Raw genomic sequence first — 18,866 nt, 5'->3', positions numbered from 1 at the left:
TTGAATGTCAGTGGACTAACACATGTTCACTGATGGTTGTCCACAACGTCAGGATTTCAATCCTGAGCCCCATATACAAGGGGAAAGTAGAAGCCCGCTTCCTCACATCGGACCACTGGACCACCCTGAACACTTGCTTCAGGCCCAGGGATCCAACACAGCAGCCACCAGCAGCCACGATGCTGTCCTACATCGTAGTGTTCGGAAGGTCTACCTTCACCCCACTGTCCTATATCAGGGACGCTCCTCCTGGACCCAAAGCTTGGGCTGAAGGATCTTTTTCCGATGATCATTTGCTCTTGTTCTCTCCAGCCCCAGGCTTGTACTGAATCTTAAACATTCCTTGATAATCGTGACAATGGGTAGTAGTAACTGTCACTGAATTGGAGCTGTGCATACTTAGAGCTGTGGTGGCCTCTGGGTGGCAGAAAAGAAACAAAACGTAGTAGCATTAGGCCTCCTTGCAGGAAGGTCACTTGCCACATTCAGTACTAGATGACACAGCATGATTCCTCAGTCTCCCTTGGACCCTGCCTTCACTACCCAAAGGGCTGGCCCCGCGCACTGACCATACCTGGTCCTCAGACCTTCAGGTGTCTAAAACGTGAGGGCTCTGCTCTTTGAAGAAGAAGGACACGTGCAGCAAGCTCATGAACATACCCCCACCATCACTAGCCTGCAGGAGATGCAAGTCCTAACCACAGTGAAAGAGCACCTCCCGCCCACTAGATGACTACAATAAAAGAGAATGAAGAAGTGTTGGCGAGGATGTGGAGAAAGCGGAACCCTCAGAAGCTCCAGGGGGAAACCGAATTTGGTCCATCTGCTACCCTAAACACTTCTGGGCATCCACAAAATGTAAACAGAAAATCATCATATCAACCGCATTCCCACTCCTAGATATAACCCAAATAATAGAAATAGGTAATTTATATATATATATAAATTAGGTAGATGGATAGATAGATAGATAGATAGATAGATAGATAGATACATATGTTGCTGGGAATACTATTGAAAATACCCAAAGATCAAACAGTAAACACGTCTGGCAACAGGTGAAGGGGATTCATATATGGGTGGAGATGCATGTTGCCAATGTCTGCACGCCCCTTCATGGTGGACCTTGAGAAAGTCTGTGGCCTGAAAGAAGCCTGTCACAAAAGACCACCTGATAGCTGCTTCCTTTCACAGGAAATGTCCAGAACTGACGAATCCAGAGAGAAGAGAGAGGCAAGGCAGAGAGCAGATGGTCAAGGGAAAGTAGATTGGGATGTGACCGGTTCAGGGAATGAGATATCCATTAGATGTGGTGAGAAACTCTGGTACCGTGTTGTTGTTGAGGGCTGTAGCATTCCGTCAGTAGCCTAAAAGCCTCTCCACAGCACACAGTACAATGCTAACACTTACATAGGGAGAAGCACAGATGATGAGAGGGCAGAAAAGCAATAACTCTGACTTTTCTCCAGTCTTGGGTCACTGAGTCCCATGATCCTAGTCTCACTGGAGGATGTAACTAGCATGAGCTGAGACTCCTACCATCCCAAAGGAATACAAGCACCAGGTCTTGGGGCCATCCAGCCCTCTCACTTCCCACATAGATACTGCTCTAGCAACTCAGACCCTCATGCTGGGACAGAGGTCAGCTTGAGCAAGGGCCAATGTGGGCTGATATTCTCACAGAGGGGCAAGGCTCTGGGTGGGGACTCTAGGAGCCTGGGCAGCACACAGCAGGGAGACCTTGGGAGAGGGTCAGGCTCTGACAGGGGAGTGTCCTCTTCATGTCTCAAATCTCTTGCCCTGACACCATTCCTTTTATTAAACAAACCAGTTAAAACCTCTTTCCATGAGGTTCAAGGAGGGCCTAGAGCCATTTCCTCATCCTCTCCCCTGGGGAATATGAAGGTGGGCATATGGACCCAGATGACCAGCCCACAGAGCACAGGGACATGGTTCTAGTGAAGCAGGTATTGCCAAACAGACTGTTGAAACTCATTCCAGGATATGTCAGCCAGAGACCAGGGACTAGTGAAGACCTTTCTCCTGGTGACACAGGGGCTTGGGATTGGCAACTGCCCCTCACATGGAGTAAGCAAAGCAAGGGTGAAGCCCGTCCACATAAGAAACAGGAGAGAGAAGAAAATCTGGCGGCAGATAGTCATGAAACATCCACACCTGAAGTTCCTGAAGGTACACCTGCTCGAAACATCTTAAATGTGAGGACTTTGATATAATAGTTCTGTGCTAGGATAAGAGAAGCCGAGCTGGTTTCCTCTATCACTTACTGATATATCTCCAAACTGGAGGTTGACTGATAATAAAGGACCTCCCTCCCACAGGACCAGGGGGTGAGGTCAGATGCCAAACTCAGGATTTCAGAATTTCCCTGAAACCAGTTGAGTACTGGGAGAATTTGCATACTTTTCAGGATCTGCAGGATGCTTGCCCTAGGGAGTTGTATCCCACCAATCTTCAGAGAAACACAAAGCAGGATGACAAAGGATTAGAAACTTCTGTATCCCAGTGTTCCTGGAGGTATATCTGATCTAAATATCTTAAATGTGAGAGCCACTGAGTTGAGCTCTCTGCTAGCTTTAGAGGAGCTGAACTGGGTTCTTGTCAAATGCAAACAAAAACGTCATGACTGACATCTCCCAAACTGGTAGGAGGCTGGAAAAATAACTCTTGTGGCTAAAGGGAACCCCCACACACACTGGATGGGGAGGTGAGGTCAGACACCAATCTCAACATCTGAATTCATCCAGTCTGGTTGACTATGGAGTGATTTGGATGCTTAAGCCAGCACTGAGGATGCTTACCATAGGTAGTTGTATACCACCAATCTGCAGAGAAAATTAAAATAGGATTAGAATGGATGGAAATAGAACAAACGTGGCTCAAGTAATGAGTACATAGGACAGGGACAGTGGGGTTTGGGGAGTTCTGCTAGCTGAGAGTAAAAGGGGCATTGTGATCATTTTTCACAGGGTCATGACAGTTGCACATCTGCATCCTGCCACTTTCCTCCTGGGTGTGCTGTGCAAGTCGACTGCTCTGCTAACTTATCTGTGACAAAGCATTGCCTACATCAATCAGGTCCCTTCACATCTCTCGCTTGGCGAGTTTTTTTGTCCCTTAGAAAACCCTTGCCACTTGTCTATCTTCACTCATGGACAACTGAGGGGATTCTCATATGAAGCCTGGAAGAAAGAGTCAGGGTCATCGAGGGTCAACCTGGAGCCAACTAGGTAGCCCTGTACCCAGAACACATCCATCACTCCCATCCCCTGGGCTCTGTCCCACCACTATGGATATATACATTGGATGCTGATGAATCTGAGGATCTTGTAAGCCCTGAGCTGTGGAGAGGTTCCAGCCTGCTCTGATGGCCCTTCAAGAAGACATAAGTGGTCATCAGGTTCCATTCTCCCACTCAACTTGTCAGCCCAAGCTGCATACAGCTGAAATTCAAGGCACCCATGGCCTGGTCTCTGAACTTGTGGTCAGCTCTCTCCTGCAACTGTGGAAGGACTAGGTGAAAACTCATGAGCGCCTATGTCTACTTAAGAGCAGCCTGATGGAGACTCAGTGACTGGGTGGGACACAAAATATGCCCATAAGTTCTCAAAAGAGCAGTAGCTTCCTCCCAAATGGGAAGAAGAGGGATGGATGGGATAGGCAAAAACGGACATTCCAAGTAGGGTCACCAAAGACTCACCTGGCTGGGGTGTGGATTGAGAGACAGCATCTGTGAAAAAGAAGGAAACAGGAGTCAGAAACAAAGCACACTTCTGTTCCAACTGGATCAGTGGTCAAGGAAATTCATCCCCTACCTACTGAGATCTAGCCTCCATGAGCTCCTGAATACACAGGGCCATGGCCTGCCATCATCTCTCAGTCCTGTGGGAGCCCCACCCTATGTCCCACTCCCCTTGCCTGCCATGGTGGGCCTGAATGCTGACATTCAGGAGGTGGAATGTCACTGCCAGGTCAGGACAGGCCACCAAAGCCATTTTGCTATTAGCAAGTGGGAACAGCAAGAATGAATCTGGGCAGTTTGCCTATTGAGACCCCCATTCCATCAGTCAGGTGCTATGCTCCCAGTGTTTACAGGCTTTTTTAGGATTACTGTAGAAGGTCAACTTGGTCCCCATAGTCCTATGTATTTCTTTGTCATTCCATGTTCTAGTGAGCTGCCGTTTCCTGCACCTTCCCCACTTCCCAAGTGCTCTTCACTGCCCTCAGAACTGGCAATTGAAACTGCCATCCTGTTCTCTGAATTGGCTTTAAGGAGGACCCAGAATAACAAACCATGGAGTGAAGGTAGTTCAGTTTACAACCAAATTCCCAAAACCTGTGCCTTGAGGAGTAACGCCCTGGGAAATAGGATGTAGACTGAGCAGATGGTCTTACTGACAGAAAGGGCACATAGCCACTGCCCACTGCATGACGGATGGTCTTCTTCACCTCCTGTGCCACTGAGGCTCCAAAGCAATACAGGTCCACACGGGAGGGAGTTGCCCCTAATGTTCCATTACAGGGAACCAGTTGTCCCCAGGAAAGCTAGCAAGGCACAGCACATCCGGGAGAGAGTCATGGGGGCACCCGTATAATTATCAGATGGAAAGATCACTAAGAATGGGGACCTGGGATTTTCGAGGTTCACCTGAGCAGATGACACCTGCATCTTCTGAGTGTCCACAGTTGTGTGAGTTCCAGCCATTGTGGGGGCAGCTCCACAGGTAGGACTCGTGCCCAGAGCAGCGCACATTGTCCAGCACAATCGGGCCTGAGCCCTGACCAAAGCGGGCATAACCTGGGGCCGAGGTAGCCCAGCCACAGCCCAGCTGCCTGCAGACCACGTTGGCATCACTGGTGTCCCAGTCGTCATCACACACGGTGCCCCACGAGCCTCCGTACAGGACCTCTACGCGGCCCTGACACCGGTCACCTCCGTTCACCAGCCTCAGGGCCAAACCCGATTCGGTCCCTGGCAGAAGACAGGAAAACAGTCTTTCTCTGTGTCCTTGAAGGAAGAACTCCTGCACTCTCAGTACTGGACCATTCCCTTCAGGGGGTGCATGCTGTGGGTTCAATTAATGTTCCCCAGCAACAGGACTCTCCTAAACGCCTTCAACCTCATTCCAACTCAAGGGCCCGTTTGATGCTATCCTTGAATGTCAGTGGACTAACACATGTTCACTGATGGTTGTCCACAACGTCAGGATTTCAATCCTGAACCCCATATACAAGGGGAAAGTAGAAGCCCGCTTCCTCACATCGGACCACTGGACCACCCTGAACACTTGCTTCAGGCCCAGGGATCCAACACAGCAGCCACCAGCAGCCACGATGCTGTCCTACATCGTAGTGTTCGGAGAGTCTACCTTCACCCCACTGTCCTATATCAGGGACGCTCCTCCTGGACCCAAAGCTTGGGCTGAAGGATCTTTTTCCGATGATCATTTGCTCTTGTTCTCTCCAGCCCCAGGCTTGTACTGAATCTTAAACAATCCTCTGATAATTGTGACAATGGGTGGTAGTAACTGTCACTGAATTGGAGCTGTGCATACTTAGAGCTGTGGTGGCCTCTGGGTGGCAGAAAAGAAACAAAACGTAGTAGCATTAGGCCTCCTTGCAGGAAGGTCACTTGCCACATTCAGTACTAGATGACACAGCATGATTCCTCAGTCTCCCTTGGACCCTGCCTTCACTACCCAAAGGGCTGGCCCCGCGCACTGACCATACCTGGTCCTCAGACCTTCAGGTGTCTAAAATGTGAGGGCTCTGCTCTTTGAAGAAGAAGGACACGTGCAGCAAGCTCATGAACATACCCCCACCATCACTAGCCTGCAGGAGATGCAAGTCCTAACCACAGTGAAAGAGCACCTCCCGCCCACTAGATGACTACAATAAAAGAGAATGAAGAAGTGTTGGCGAGGATGTGGAGAAAGCGGAACCCTCAGAAGCTCCAGGGGGAAACCGAATTTGGTCCATCTGCTACCCTAAACACTTCTGGGCATCCACAAAATGTAAACAGAAAATCATCATATCAACCGCATTCCCACTCCTAGATATAACCCAAATAATAGAAATAGGTAATTTATATATATATAAATTAGGTAGATGGATAGATAGATAGATAGATAGATAGATAGATAGATAGATACATATGTTGCTGGGAATACTATTGAAAATACCCAAAGATCAAACAGTAAACACGTCTGGCAACAGGTGAAGGGGATTCATATATGGGTGGAGATGCATGTTGCCAATGTCTGCACGCCCCTTCATGGTGGACCTTGAGAAAGTCTGTGGCCTGAAAGAAGCCTGTCACAAAAGACCACCTGATAGCTGCTTCCATTCACAGGAAATGTCCAGAACTGACGAATCCAGAGAGAAGAGAGAGGCAAGGCAGAGAGCAGATGGTCAAGGGAAAGTAGATTGGGATGTGACCGGTTCAGGGAATGAGATATCCATTAGATGTGGTGAGAAACTCTGGTACCGTGTTGTTGTTGAGGGCTGTAGCATTCCGTCAGTAGCCTAAAAGCCTCTCCACAGCACACAGTACAATGCTAACACTTACATAGGGAGAAGCACAGATGATGAGAGGGCAGAAAAGCAATAACTCTGACTTTTCTCCAGTCTTGGGTCACTGAGTCCCATGATCCTAGTCTCACTGGAGGATGTAACTAGCATGAGCTGAGACTCCTACCATCCCAAAGGAATACAAGCACCAGGTCTTGGGGCCATCCAGCCCTCTCACTTCCCACATAGATACTGCTCTAGCAACTCAGACCCTCATGCTGGGACAGAGGTCAGCTTGAGCAAGGGCCAATGTGGGCTGATATTCTCACAGAGGGGCAAGGCTCTGGGTGGGGATTCTAGGAGCCTGGGCAGCACACAGCAGGGAGACCTTGGGAGAGGGTCAGGCTCTGACAGGGGAGTGTCCTCTTCATGTCTCAAATCTCTTGCCCTGACACCATTCCTTTTATTAAACAAACCAGTTAAAACCTCTTTCCATGAGGTTCAAGGAGGGCCTAGAGCCATTTCCTCATCCTCTCCCCTGGGGAATATGAAGGTGGGCATATGAACCCAGATGACCAGCCCACAGAGCACAGGGACATGGTTCTAGTGAAGCAGGTATTGCCAAACAGACTGTTGAAACTCATTCCAGGATATGTCAGCCAGAGACCAGGGACTAGTGAAGACCTTTCTCCTGGTGACACAGGGGCTTGGGATTGGCAACTGCCCCTCACATGGAGTAAGCAAAGTAAGGGTGAAGCCCGTCCACATAAGAAACAGGAGAGAGAAGAAAATCTGGCGGCAGATAGTCATGAAACATCCACACCTGAAGTTCCTGAAGGTACACCTGCTCGAAACATCTTAAATGTGAGGACTTTGATATAATAGTTCTGCGCTAGGATAAGAGAAGCCAAGCTGGTTTCCTCTATCACTTACTGATATATCTCCAACTGGAGGTTGACTGATAATAAAGGACCTCCCTCCCACAGGATCAGGGGGTGAGGTCAGATGCCAAACTCAGGATTTCAGAATTTCCCTGAAACCAGTTGAGTACTGGGAGAATTTGCATACTTTTCAGGATCTGCAGGATGCTTGCCCTAGGGAGTTGTATCCCACCAATCTTCAGAGAAACACAAAGCAGGATGACAAAGGATTAGAAACTTCTGTATCCCAGTGTTCCTGGCGGTATATCTGATCTAAATATCTTACATGTGAGAGCCATTGAGTTGAGCTCTCTGCTAGCTTTAGAGGAGCTGAACTGGGTTCTTGTCAATTGCAAGGAAAAACTTCACGGCTGACGTATCTCCAAACGGGTAGGAGGCTGGAAAAATAACTCTTGTGGCTAAAGGGAACCCACACACACACTGGTTGGGGAGGTGAGGTCAGACACTACACTCAACAATCTGGAGTTTCATCCAGTCGGGCTGACTATAGTGTGAATCTGGATACTTAGGCAGGCACTGAGGATGCTGACCATTGGTAGTTGTATACCACCGATATGCAGAGAAACACAAAGCAGGGTTAGAAAGGTTGGAAATAGAACCAAGCTTGGCTCAAGTGATGAGTCAGTGGGACAGGGACAGTGGCGTCTGGTGAGTTCTGCTAGCTGGAGGGGAAAGGGGGAATCATGAGAGTTTTTGGCAGGCATCATGACACTTGCACACCTGCATCCTGCCCCCTTCCACCTGCGGGGGCGGGAAGGCTGTGTAAGCCTCCTGCTCTGATACCTTTTCTGGTGCAAAGACCTTGTGTACATCAGCCAGATCCCTCCACATCTCTCAGCCTGGCATGTCCCTTGTCCCTTAGAAACCATTGCCACTTGTCTATCTTGACCCATAGATGACGCAGGAGATCCTCACAGGAATCTTGGAAGAAAGAGTCAGGAGCATTCAGGGTCAACATGGAGCCAGCTGTATATCCCTGTATCTAGAGCACCTTCTTCTCATAGTGGTCTCAAATCCCTGGGGCTCTGTCCCTACCACTTTGGATATACACATTGGATTGTGATAAATCTGAGGGTGATGCAAATGCTGAACATTGGGAAGGATCCAGCCTGCTCTGACGGCTCTCTAAGAAGACATCAGTGCTCCCTATGGCTCCTTCTCCCACTCTGCTGTCTCCCCAGACAGCATTTCAATTGAAATTCTTGGCACCCATGGCTAGTTCTCTGAATTGGTAGGCAACAGTCTCTTGGGATGCTGGGAAAGGATTAGATGATAACTCATGGATGATGGGAAAATGGGGCCATTTGAATCCCGTGTCCACGTAAGAGCTGCCTGTTAGAGGCTCAGTGACTGGGAACCACAAAATGTGCCCACAAGGTCCTCAAGGAGCAATGATTCACCCGAAATGGAGAGAAAAGGGATGGATGGGAAAGGAGAAAAGAAACATTCCAAATACGGTGGCACAGACTTACCTGGCTGGATGGTTGATTCGGGTGGAGTAGCTATGAGAAAGACACACAAGTCAGACACAAAGCACATGGGTGTTGCAACGGAATCAAAGATCAGAGAACATCATCCTATCTATCCGTCCTGAGATCAAGCCTCCATGTGGTCCTGAGTAGACAGACCATGGCCTGCCATAGCCTCTCAGTCCTGTGGGAGCCTAATCCTATGTCCTACTGCCATTGTCTGCCTCAATGTGACTGAGGACTTAGGATCCAGCAGGTTGAATATCACTGTCAGGCAGACAAGCAACCAGGCACGAGGGACTATCCAACCCTCTCAGTTCTTCCACCCATACTGCACTGTCAACTCAGACCCTGAGACTGGACCAGAGGCCAGTTCAAGAGCAGAGGCCAACATAGGCTGAGACAGCAATTGAGAGGTAGGGCTCTGTGTGGGGGCTGTGGAAGCCAGGGCTGCACTCAGCAGATAGTACTTGGGAGAGGGCCAAACTCAACAGGGCAGTGTTCTCTTCATGTCTCAAATCTTTTGCACTGATTTTGTGGCAGACAAACTATCCTTTCTATGAAACACACCAGTCAAAATGTCTTTCCATGAGGTTCCAGTAGGGCCTAGTGCCAACTCCTCTCCATTACCTAGGGTAATATGAAGGTGAGCATATGGACCCTGACCAGCCCATCAGACACAGGAACAAGGTTCTAGCAGTTTTTTCAAACAGGCTACCTAGATTCTTTCCAGGAAATGCCAGTCAGTGATCAGGGCACAAGTAGAGTCCTTCTCTTATGACACAGGGGCTTGGGGTTGGCAACTGCCTCTCACATGCAGAAAGCAAAGCAAGGGTGAAGCCCGTCCACATAAGAAACAGGAGAGAGAAGAAAATCTGGTGGCAGATAGTCATGAAACATCCACACTTGAAGTTCCTGAAGGTACACCTGCTCTAAACATCTTAAATGTGAGGACTTTGATATAATAGTTCTACGCTAGGATAAGAGAAGCCAAGCTGGTTTCCTCTATCACTTACTGATATATCTTCAAACTGGAGGTTGACTGATAATAAAGGACCTCCCTCCCACAGGACCAGGGGGTGAGGTCAGATGCCAAACTCAGGATTTCAGAATTTCCCTGAAACCAGTTGAGTACTGGGAGAATTTGCATACTTTTCAGGATCTGCAGGATGCTTGCCCTAGGGAGATGTATCCCACCAATCTTCAGAGAAACACAAAGCAGGATGACAAAGGATTAGAAACTTCTGTATCCCAGTGTTCCTGGAGGTATATCTGATCTAAATATCTTAAATGTGAGAGCCATTGAGTTGAGCTCTCTGCTAGCTTTAGAGGAGCTGAACTGGGTTCTTGTCAATTGCAAGGAAAAACTTCATGGCTGACGTATCTCCAAACTGGTAGGAGGCTGGAAAAATAACTCTTGTGGCTAAAGGGAACCCCCACACACACTGGATGGGGAGGTGAGGTCAGACACCAATCTCAACATCTGAATTCATCCAGTCTGGTTGACTATGGAGTGATTTGGATGCTTAAGCCAGCACTGAGGATGCTTACCATAGGTAGTTGTATACCACCAATCTGCAGAGAAAATTAAAATAGGATTAGAATGGATGGAAATAGAACAAACATGGCTCAAGTAATGAGTACATAGGACAGGGACAGTGGGGTTTGGGGAGTTCCGCTAGCTGAGAGTAAAAGGGGCATTGTGATCATTTTTCACAGGGTCATGACAGTTGCACATCTGCATCCTGCCACTTTCCTCCTGGGTGTGCTGTGCAAGTCGACTGCTCTGCTAACTTATCTGTGACAAAGCATTGCCTAATCAATCAGGTCCCTTCACATCTCTCGCTTGGCGAGTTTTTTTGTCCCTTAGAAAACCCTTGCCACTTGACTATCTTCACTCATGGACAACTGAGGGGATTCTCATATGAAGCCTGGAAGAAAGAGTCAGGGTCATCGAGGGTCAACCTGGAGCCAACTAGGTAGCCCTGTACCCAGAACACATCCATCACTCCCATCCCCTGGGCTCTGTCCCACCACTATGGATATATACATTGGATGCTGATGAATCTGAGGATCTTGTAAGCCCTGAGCTGTGGAGAGGTTCCAGCCTGCTCTGATGGCCCTTCAAGAAGACATAAGTGGTCATCAGGTTCCATTCTCCCACTCAACTTGTCAGCCCAAGTTGCATACAGCTGAAATTCAAGGCACCCATGGCCTGGTCTCTGAACTTGTGGTCAGCTCTCTCCTGCAACTGTGGAAGGACTAGGTGAAAACTCATGAGCGCCATGTCTACTTAAGAGCAGCCTGATGGAGACTCAGTGACTGGGTGGGACACAAAATATGCCCATAAGTTCTCAAAAGAGCAGTAGCTTCCTCCCAAATGGGAAGAAGAGGGATGGATGGGATAGGCAAAACGGACATTCCAAGTAGGGTCACCAAAGACTCACCTGGCTGGGGTGTGGATTGAGAGACAGCATCTGTGAAAAAGAAGGAAACAGGAGTCAGAAACAAAGCACACGTCTGTTCCAACTGGATCAGTGGTCAAGGAAATTCATCCCCTACCTACTGAGATCTAGCCTCCATGAGCTCCTGAATACACAGAGCCATGGCCTGCCATCATCTCTCAGTCCTGTGGGAGCCCCACCCTATGTCCCACTCCCCTTGCCTGCCATGGTGGGCCTGAATGCTGACATTCAGGAGGTGGAATGTCACTGCCAGGTCAGGACAGGCCACCAAAGCCATTTTGCTATTAGCAAGTGGGAACAGCAAGAGTGAATCTGGGCAGTTAGCCTATTGAGACCCCCATTCCACCAGTCAGGTGCCATGCTCCCAGTGTTTACAGGCTTTTTTAGGATTACTGTAGAAGGTCAACTTGGTCCCCATAGTCCTATGTATTTCTTTGTCATTCCATGTTCTAGTGAGCTGCCGTTTCCTGCACCTTCCCCACTTCCCAAGTGCTCTTCACTGCCCTCAGAACTGGCAATTGAAACTGCCATCCTGTTCTCTGAATTGGCTTTAAGGAGGACCCAGAATAACAAACCATGGAGTGAAGGTAGTTCAGTTTACAACCAAATTCCCAAAACCTGTGCCTTGAGGAGTAACGCCCTGGGAAATAGGATGTAGACTGAGCAGATGGTCTTACTGACAGAAAGGGCACATAGCCACTGCCCACTGCATGACGGATGGTCTTCTTCACCTCCTGTGCCACTGAGGCTCCAAAGCAATACAGGTCCACACGGGAGGGAGTTGCCCCTAATGTTCCATTACAGGGAACCAGTTGTCCCCAGGAAAGCTGGCAAGGCACAGCACATCCGGGAGAGAGTCATGGGGGCACCCGTATAATTATCAGATGGAAAGATCACTAAGAATGGGGACCTGGGATTTTCGAGGTTCACCTGAGCAGATGACACCTGCATCTTCTGAGTGTCCACAGTTGTGTGAGTTCCAGCCATTGTGGGGGCAGCTCCACAGGTAGGACTCGTGCCCAGAGCAGCGCACATTGTCCAGCACAATCGGGCCTGAGCCCTGACCAAAGCGGGCATAACCTGGGGCCGAGGTGGCCCAGCCACAGCCCAGCTGCCTGCAGACCACGTTGGCATCACTGGTGTCCCAGTCGTCATCACACACGGTGCCCCACGAGCCTCCGTACAGGACCTCTACGCGGCCCTGACACCGGTCACCTCCGTTCACCAGCCTCAGGGCCAAACCCGATTCGGTCCCTGGCAGAAGACAGGAAAACAGTCTTTCTCTGTGTCCTTGAAGGAAGAACTCCTGCACTCTCAGTACTGGACCATTCCCTTCAGGGGGTGCATGCTGTGGGTTCAATTAATGTTCCCCAGCAACAGGACTCTCCTAAACGCCTTCAACCTCATTCCAACTCAAGGGCCCGTTTGATGCTATCCTTGAATGTCAGTGGACTAACACATGTTCACTGATGGTTGTCCACAATGTCAGGATTTCAATCCTGAACCCCATATACAAGGGGAAAGTAGAAGCCCGCTTCCTCACATCGGACCACTGGACCACCCTGAACACTTGCTTCAGGCCCAGGGATCCAACACAGCAGCCACCAGCAGCCACGATGCTGTCCTACATCGTAGTGTTCGGAAGGTCTACCTTCACCCCACTGTCCTATATCAGGGACGCTCCTCCTGGACCCAAAGCTTGGGCTGAAGGATCTTTTTCCGATGATCATTTGCTCTTGTTCTCTCCAGCCCCAGGCTTGTACTGAATCTTAAACATTCCTTGATAATCGTGACAATGGGTAGTAGTAACTGTCACTGAATTGGAGCTGTGCATACTTAGAGCTGTGGTGGCCTCTGGGTGGCAGAAAAGAAACAAAACGTAGTAGCATTAGGCCTCCTTGCAGGAAGGTCACTTGCCACATTCAGTACTAGATGACACAGCATGATTCCTCAGTCTCCCTTGGACCCTGCCTTCACTACCCAAAGGGCTGGCCCCGCGCACTGACCATACCTGGTCCTCAGACCTTCAGGTGTCTAAAACGTGAGGGCTCTGCTCTTTGAAGAAGAAGGACACGTGCAGCAAGCTCATGAACATACCCCCACCATCACTAGCCTGCAGGAGATGCAAGTCCTAACCACAGTGAAAGAGCACCTCCCGCCCACTAGATGACTACAATAAAAGAGAATGAAGAAGTGTTGGCGAGGATGTGGAGAAAGCAGAACCCTCAGAAGCTCCAGGGGGAAACCGAATTTGGTCCATCTGCTACCCTAAACACTTCTGGGCATCCACAAAATGTAAACAGAAAATCATCATATCAACCGCATTCCCACTCCTAGATATAACCCAAATAATAGAAATAGGTAATTTATATATATATATAAATTAGATAGATAGATAGATAGATAGATAGATAGATAGATAGATACATATGTTGCTGGGAATACTATTGAAAATACCCAAAGATCAAACAGTAAACACGTCTGGCAACAGGTGAAGGGGATTCATATATGGGTGGAGATGCATGTTGCCAATGTCTGCACGCCCCTTCATGGTGGACCTTGAGAAAGTCTGTGGCCTGAAAGAAGCCTGTCACAAAAGACCACCTGATAGCTGCTTCCATTCACAGGAAATGTCCAGAACTGACGAATCCAGAGAGAAGAGAGAGGCAAGGCAGAGAGCAGATGGTCAAGGGAAAGTAGATTGGGATGTGACCGGTTCAGGGAATGAGATATCCATTAGATGTGGTGAGAAACTCTGGTACCGTGTTGTTGTTGAGGGCTGTAGCATTCCGTCAGTAGCCTAAAAGCCTCTCCACAGCACACAGTACAATGCTAACACTTACATAGGGAGAAGCACAGATGATGAGAGGGCAGAGAAGCAATAACTCTGACTTTTCTCCAGTCTTGGGTCACTGAGTCCCATGATCCTAGTCTCACTGGAGGATGTAACTAGCATGAGCTGAGACTCCTACCATCCCAAAGGAATACAAGCACCAGGTCTTGGGGCCATCCAGCCCTCTCACTTCCCACATAGATACTGCTCTAGCAACTCAGACCCTCATGCTGGGACAGAGGTCAGCTTGAGCAAGGGCCAATGTGGGCTGATATTCTCACAGAGGGGCAAGGCTCTGGGTGGGGACTCTAGGAGCCTGGGCAGCACACAGCAGGGAGACCTTGGGAGAGGGTCAGTCTCTGACAGGGGAGTGTCCTCTTCATGTCTCAAATCTCTTGCCCTGACACCATTCCTTTTATTAAACAAACCAGTTAAAACCTCTTTCCATGAGGTTCAAGGAGGGCCTAGAGCCATTTCCTCATCCTCTCCCCTGGGGAATATGAAGGTGGGCATATGGACCCAGATGACCAGCCCACAGAGCACAGGGACGTGGTTCTAGTGAAGCAGGTATTGCCAAACAGACTGTTGAAACTCATTCCAGGATATGTCAGCCAGAGACCAGGGACTAGTGAAGACCTTTCTCCTGGTGACACAGGGGCTTGGGATTGGCAACTGCCCCTCACATGGAGTAAGCAAAGCAAGGGTGAAGCCCGTCCACATAAGAAACAGGAGAGAGAAGAAAATCTGGCGGCAGATAGTCATGAAACATCCACACCTGAAGTTCCTGAAGGTACACCTGCTCGAAACATCTTAAATGTGAGGACTTTGATATAATAGTTCTGTGCTAGGATAAGAGAAGCCAAGCTGGTTTCCTCTATCACTTACTGATATATCTCCAAACTGGTGGTTGACTGATAATAATCACGTTTGGATAAAGGACCTCCCTCCCACAGGACCAGGGGGTGAGGTCAGATGCCAAACTCAGGATTTCAGAATTTCCCTGAAACCAGTTGAGTACTGGGAGAATTTGCATACTTTTCAGGATCTGCAGGATGCTTGCCCTAGGGAGTTGTATCCCACCAATCTTCAGAGAAACACAAAGCAGGATTACAAAGGATTAGAAACTTCTGTATCCCAGTGTTCCTGGAGGTATATCTGATCAAAATACCTTACATGTGAGAGCCATTGAGTTGAGCTCTCTGCTAGCTTTAAAGGAGCTGAACTGGGTTCTTGTCAAATGCAAACAAAAACGTCATGACTGACATCTCCCCAAACTGGTAGGAGGCTGGAAAAATAACTCTTGTGGCTAAAGGGAACCCCCACACACACTGGATGGGGAGGTGAGGTCAGACACTACACTCAACAATCTGGAGTTTCATCCAGTCGGGCTGACTATGGTGTGAATCTGGATACTTAGGCAGGCACTGAGGATGCTGACCATTGGTAGTTGTATACCACCGATATGCAGAGAAACACAAAGCAGGGTTAGAAAGGTTGGAAATAGAACCAAGCTTGGCTCAAGTGATGAGTCAGTGGGACAGGGACAGTGGCTTCTGGTGAGTTCTGTTAGCTGGAGGGGAAAGGGGGAATCATGAGAGATTTTGGCAGGCATCATGACACTTGCACACCTGCATCCTGCCCCCTTCCACCTGCAGGGGGAGGGGCTGTGCAAGCCTCCTGCTCTGATACCTTTTCTGATGCAAAGACCTTGTGTACATCAGCCAGATCCCTCCACATCTCTCAGCCTGGCATGTCCCTTGTCCCTTAGAAACCTTTGCCACTTGTCTATCTTGACTCATAGATGACGCAGGAGATCCTCACAGGAATCTTGGAAGAAAGAGTCAGGAGCATTCAGGGTCAACATGGAGCCAGCTGTATATCCCGTATCTAGAGCACCTTCTTCTCATAGTGGTCTCAAATCCCTGGGGCTCTGTCCCTACCACTTTGGATATACACATTGGATTGTGATAAATCTGAGGGTGATGCAAATCCTGAACATTGGGAAGGATCCAGCCTGCTCTGACGGCTCTCTAAGAAGACATCAGTGCTCCCTATGGCTCCTTCTCCCACTCTGCTGTCTCCCCAGACAGCATTTCAATTGAAAATCTTGGCACCCATGGCTAGTTCTCTGAATTGGTAGGCAACAGTCTCTTGGGATGCTGGGAAAGGATTAGATGATAACTCATGGATGATGGGAAAATGGGGCCATTTGAATCCCGTGTCCACGTAAGAGCTGCCTGTTAGAGGCTCAGTGACTGGGAACCACAAAATGTGCCCACAAGGTCCTCAAGGAGCAATGATTCACCCGAAATGGAGAGAAAAGGGATGGATGGGAAAGGAGAAAAGAAACATTCCAAATACGGTGGCACAGACTTACCTGGCTGGATGGTTGATTCGGGTGGAGGAGCTATGAGAAAGAAACACAAGTCAGACACAAAGCAAATGGGTGTTGCAACGGAATCAAAGATCAGAGAACATCATCCTATCTATCCGTCCTGAGATCAAGCCTCCATGTGATCCTGAGTAGACAGAGCCATGGCCTGCCATAGCCTCTCAGTCCTGTGGGAGCCTAATCCTATGTCCTACTGCCATTGTCTGCCTCAATGTGGCTGAGGACTTAGGATCCAGCAGGTTGAATATCACTGTCAGGCAGACAAGCAACCAGGCACGAGGGACTATCCAACCCTCTCAGTTCTTCCACCCATACTGCACTGTCAACTCAGACCCTGAGACTGGACCAGAGGCCAGTTCAAGAGCAGAGGCCAACATAGGCTGAGACAGCAATTGAGAGGTAGGGCTCTGTGTGGGGGCTGTGGAAGCCAGGGCTGCACTCAGCAGATAGTACTTGGGAGAGGGCCAAACTCAACAGGGCAGTGTTCTCTTCATGTCTCAAATCTTTTGCACTGATTTTGTGGCAGACAAACTATCCTTTCTATGAAACACACCAGTCAAAATGTCTTTCCATGAGGTTCCAGTAGGGCCTAGTGCCAACTCCTCTCCATTACCTAGGGTAATATGAAGGTGAGCATATGGATCCTGACCAGCCCATCAGACACAGGAACAAGGTTCTAGCAGTTTTTGACAAACAGGCTACCTAGATTCTTTCCAGGAAATGCCAGTCAGTGATCAGGGCACAAGTAGAGTCCTTCTCTTATGACACAGGGGCTTGGGGTTGGCAACTGCCTCTCACATGCAGAAAGCAAAGCAAGGGTGAAGCCCGTCCACATAAGAAACAGGAGAGAGAAGAAAATCTGGTGGCAGATAGTCATGAAACATCCACACTTGAAGTTCCTGAAGGTACACCTGCTCGAAACATCTTAAATGTGAGGACTTTGATATAATAGTTCTGTGCTAGGATAAGAGAAGCCAAGCTGGTTTCCTCTATCACTTACTGATATATCTCCAAACTGGAGGTTGACTGATAATAAAGGACCTCCCTCCCACAGGACCAGGGGGTGAGGTCAGATGCCAAACTCAGGATTTCAGAATTTCCCTGAAACCAGTTGAGTACTGGGAGAATTTGCATACTTTTCAGGATCTGCAGGATGCTTGCCCTAGGGAGTTGTATCCCACCAATCTTCAGAGAAACACAAAGCAGGATTACAAAGGATTAGAAACTTCTGTATCCCAGTGTTCCTGGAGGTATATCTGATCTAAATATCTTACATGTGAGAGCCATTGAGTTGAGCTCTCTGCTAGCTTTAGAGGAGCTGAACTGGGTTCTTGTCAAATGCAAACAAAAACGTCATGACTGACATCTCCCCAAACTGGTAGGAGGCTGGAAAAATAACTCTTGTGGCTAAAGGGAACCCCCACACACACTGGATGGGGAGGTGAGGTCAGACACCAATCTCAACATCTGAATTCATCCAGTCTGGTTGACTATGGAGTGATTTGGATGCTTAAGCCAGCACTGAGGATGCTTACCATAGGTAGTTGTATACCACCAATCTGCAGAGAAAATTAAAATAGGATTAGAATGGATGGAAATAGAACAAACGTGGCTCAAGTAATGAGTACATAGGACAGGGACAGTGGGGTTTGGGGAGTTCTGCTAGCTGAGAGTAAAAGGGGCATTGTGATCATTTTTCACAGGGTCATGACAGTTGCACATCTGCATCCTGCCACTTTCCTCCTGGGTGTGCTGTGCAAGTCGACTGCTCTGCTAACTTATCTGTGACAAAGCATTGCCTACATCAATCAGGTCCCTTCACATCTCTCGCTTGGCGAGTTTTTTTGTCCCTTAGAAAACCCTTGCCACTTGTCTATCTTCACTCATGGACAACTGAGGGGATTCTCATATGAAGCCTGGAAGAAAGAGTCAGGGTCATCGAGGGTCAACCTGGAGCCAACTAGGTAGCCCTGTACCCAGAACACATCCATCACTCCCATCCCCTGGGCTCTGTCCCACCACTATGGATATATACATTGGATGCTGATGAATCTGAGGATCTTGTAAGCCCTGAGCTGTGGAGAGGTTCCAGCCTGCTCTGATGGCCCTTCAAGAAGACATAAGTGGTCATCAGGTTCCATTCTCCCACTCAACTTGTCAGCCCAAGCTGCATACAGCTGAAATTCAAGGCACCCATGGCCTGGTCTCTGAACTTGTGGTCAGCTCTCTCCTGCAACT

The 18,866-nt window shown here is 48.8% G+C and overlaps 1 protein-coding gene across 50 annotated transcripts in view; it reads right to left on the bottom strand.

The window, feature by feature from the left end:
* DMBT1 (deleted in malignant brain tumors 1) overlaps positions 1–18,866 on the bottom strand; it is a 110,204-nt gene that overhangs the window by 73,309 nt on the left and 18,029 nt on the right. For 44 of the 50 annotated variants that reach the window (XM_049103226.1, XM_049103244.1, XM_049103220.1 and 41 more), the window contains 9 exons: positions 18,164–18,187; positions 16,614–16,643; positions 12,334–12,657; positions 11,386–11,415; positions 10,490–10,513; positions 8,942–8,971; positions 4,667–4,990; positions 3,719–3,748; positions 2,820–2,843 (listed from right to left, as the gene is read on the bottom strand). In XM_049103226.1, coding sequence (XP_048959183.1) covers positions 2,820–2,843; positions 3,719–3,748; positions 4,667–4,990; positions 8,942–8,971; positions 10,490–10,513; positions 11,386–11,415; positions 12,334–12,657; positions 16,614–16,643; positions 18,164–18,187 — 840 coding nt within the window. The remainder of the gene's footprint in view (positions 1–2,819; positions 2,844–3,718; positions 3,749–4,666; positions 4,991–8,941; positions 8,972–10,489; positions 10,514–11,385; positions 11,416–12,333; positions 12,658–16,613; positions 16,644–18,163; positions 18,188–18,866) is intronic. The other 6 variants (XM_049103228.1, XM_049103221.1, XM_049103227.1 and 3 more) reach the window with 6 other exon arrangements.

This window comes from Canis lupus, chromosome 28 (genome assembly GCF_003254725.2).
Source record: "Canis lupus dingo isolate Sandy chromosome 28, ASM325472v2, whole genome shotgun sequence".
NCBI lineage: Eukaryota > Metazoa > Chordata > Mammalia > Carnivora > Canidae > Canis > Canis lupus.
This window is presented reverse-complemented; position numbering and strand designations above follow the sequence as displayed.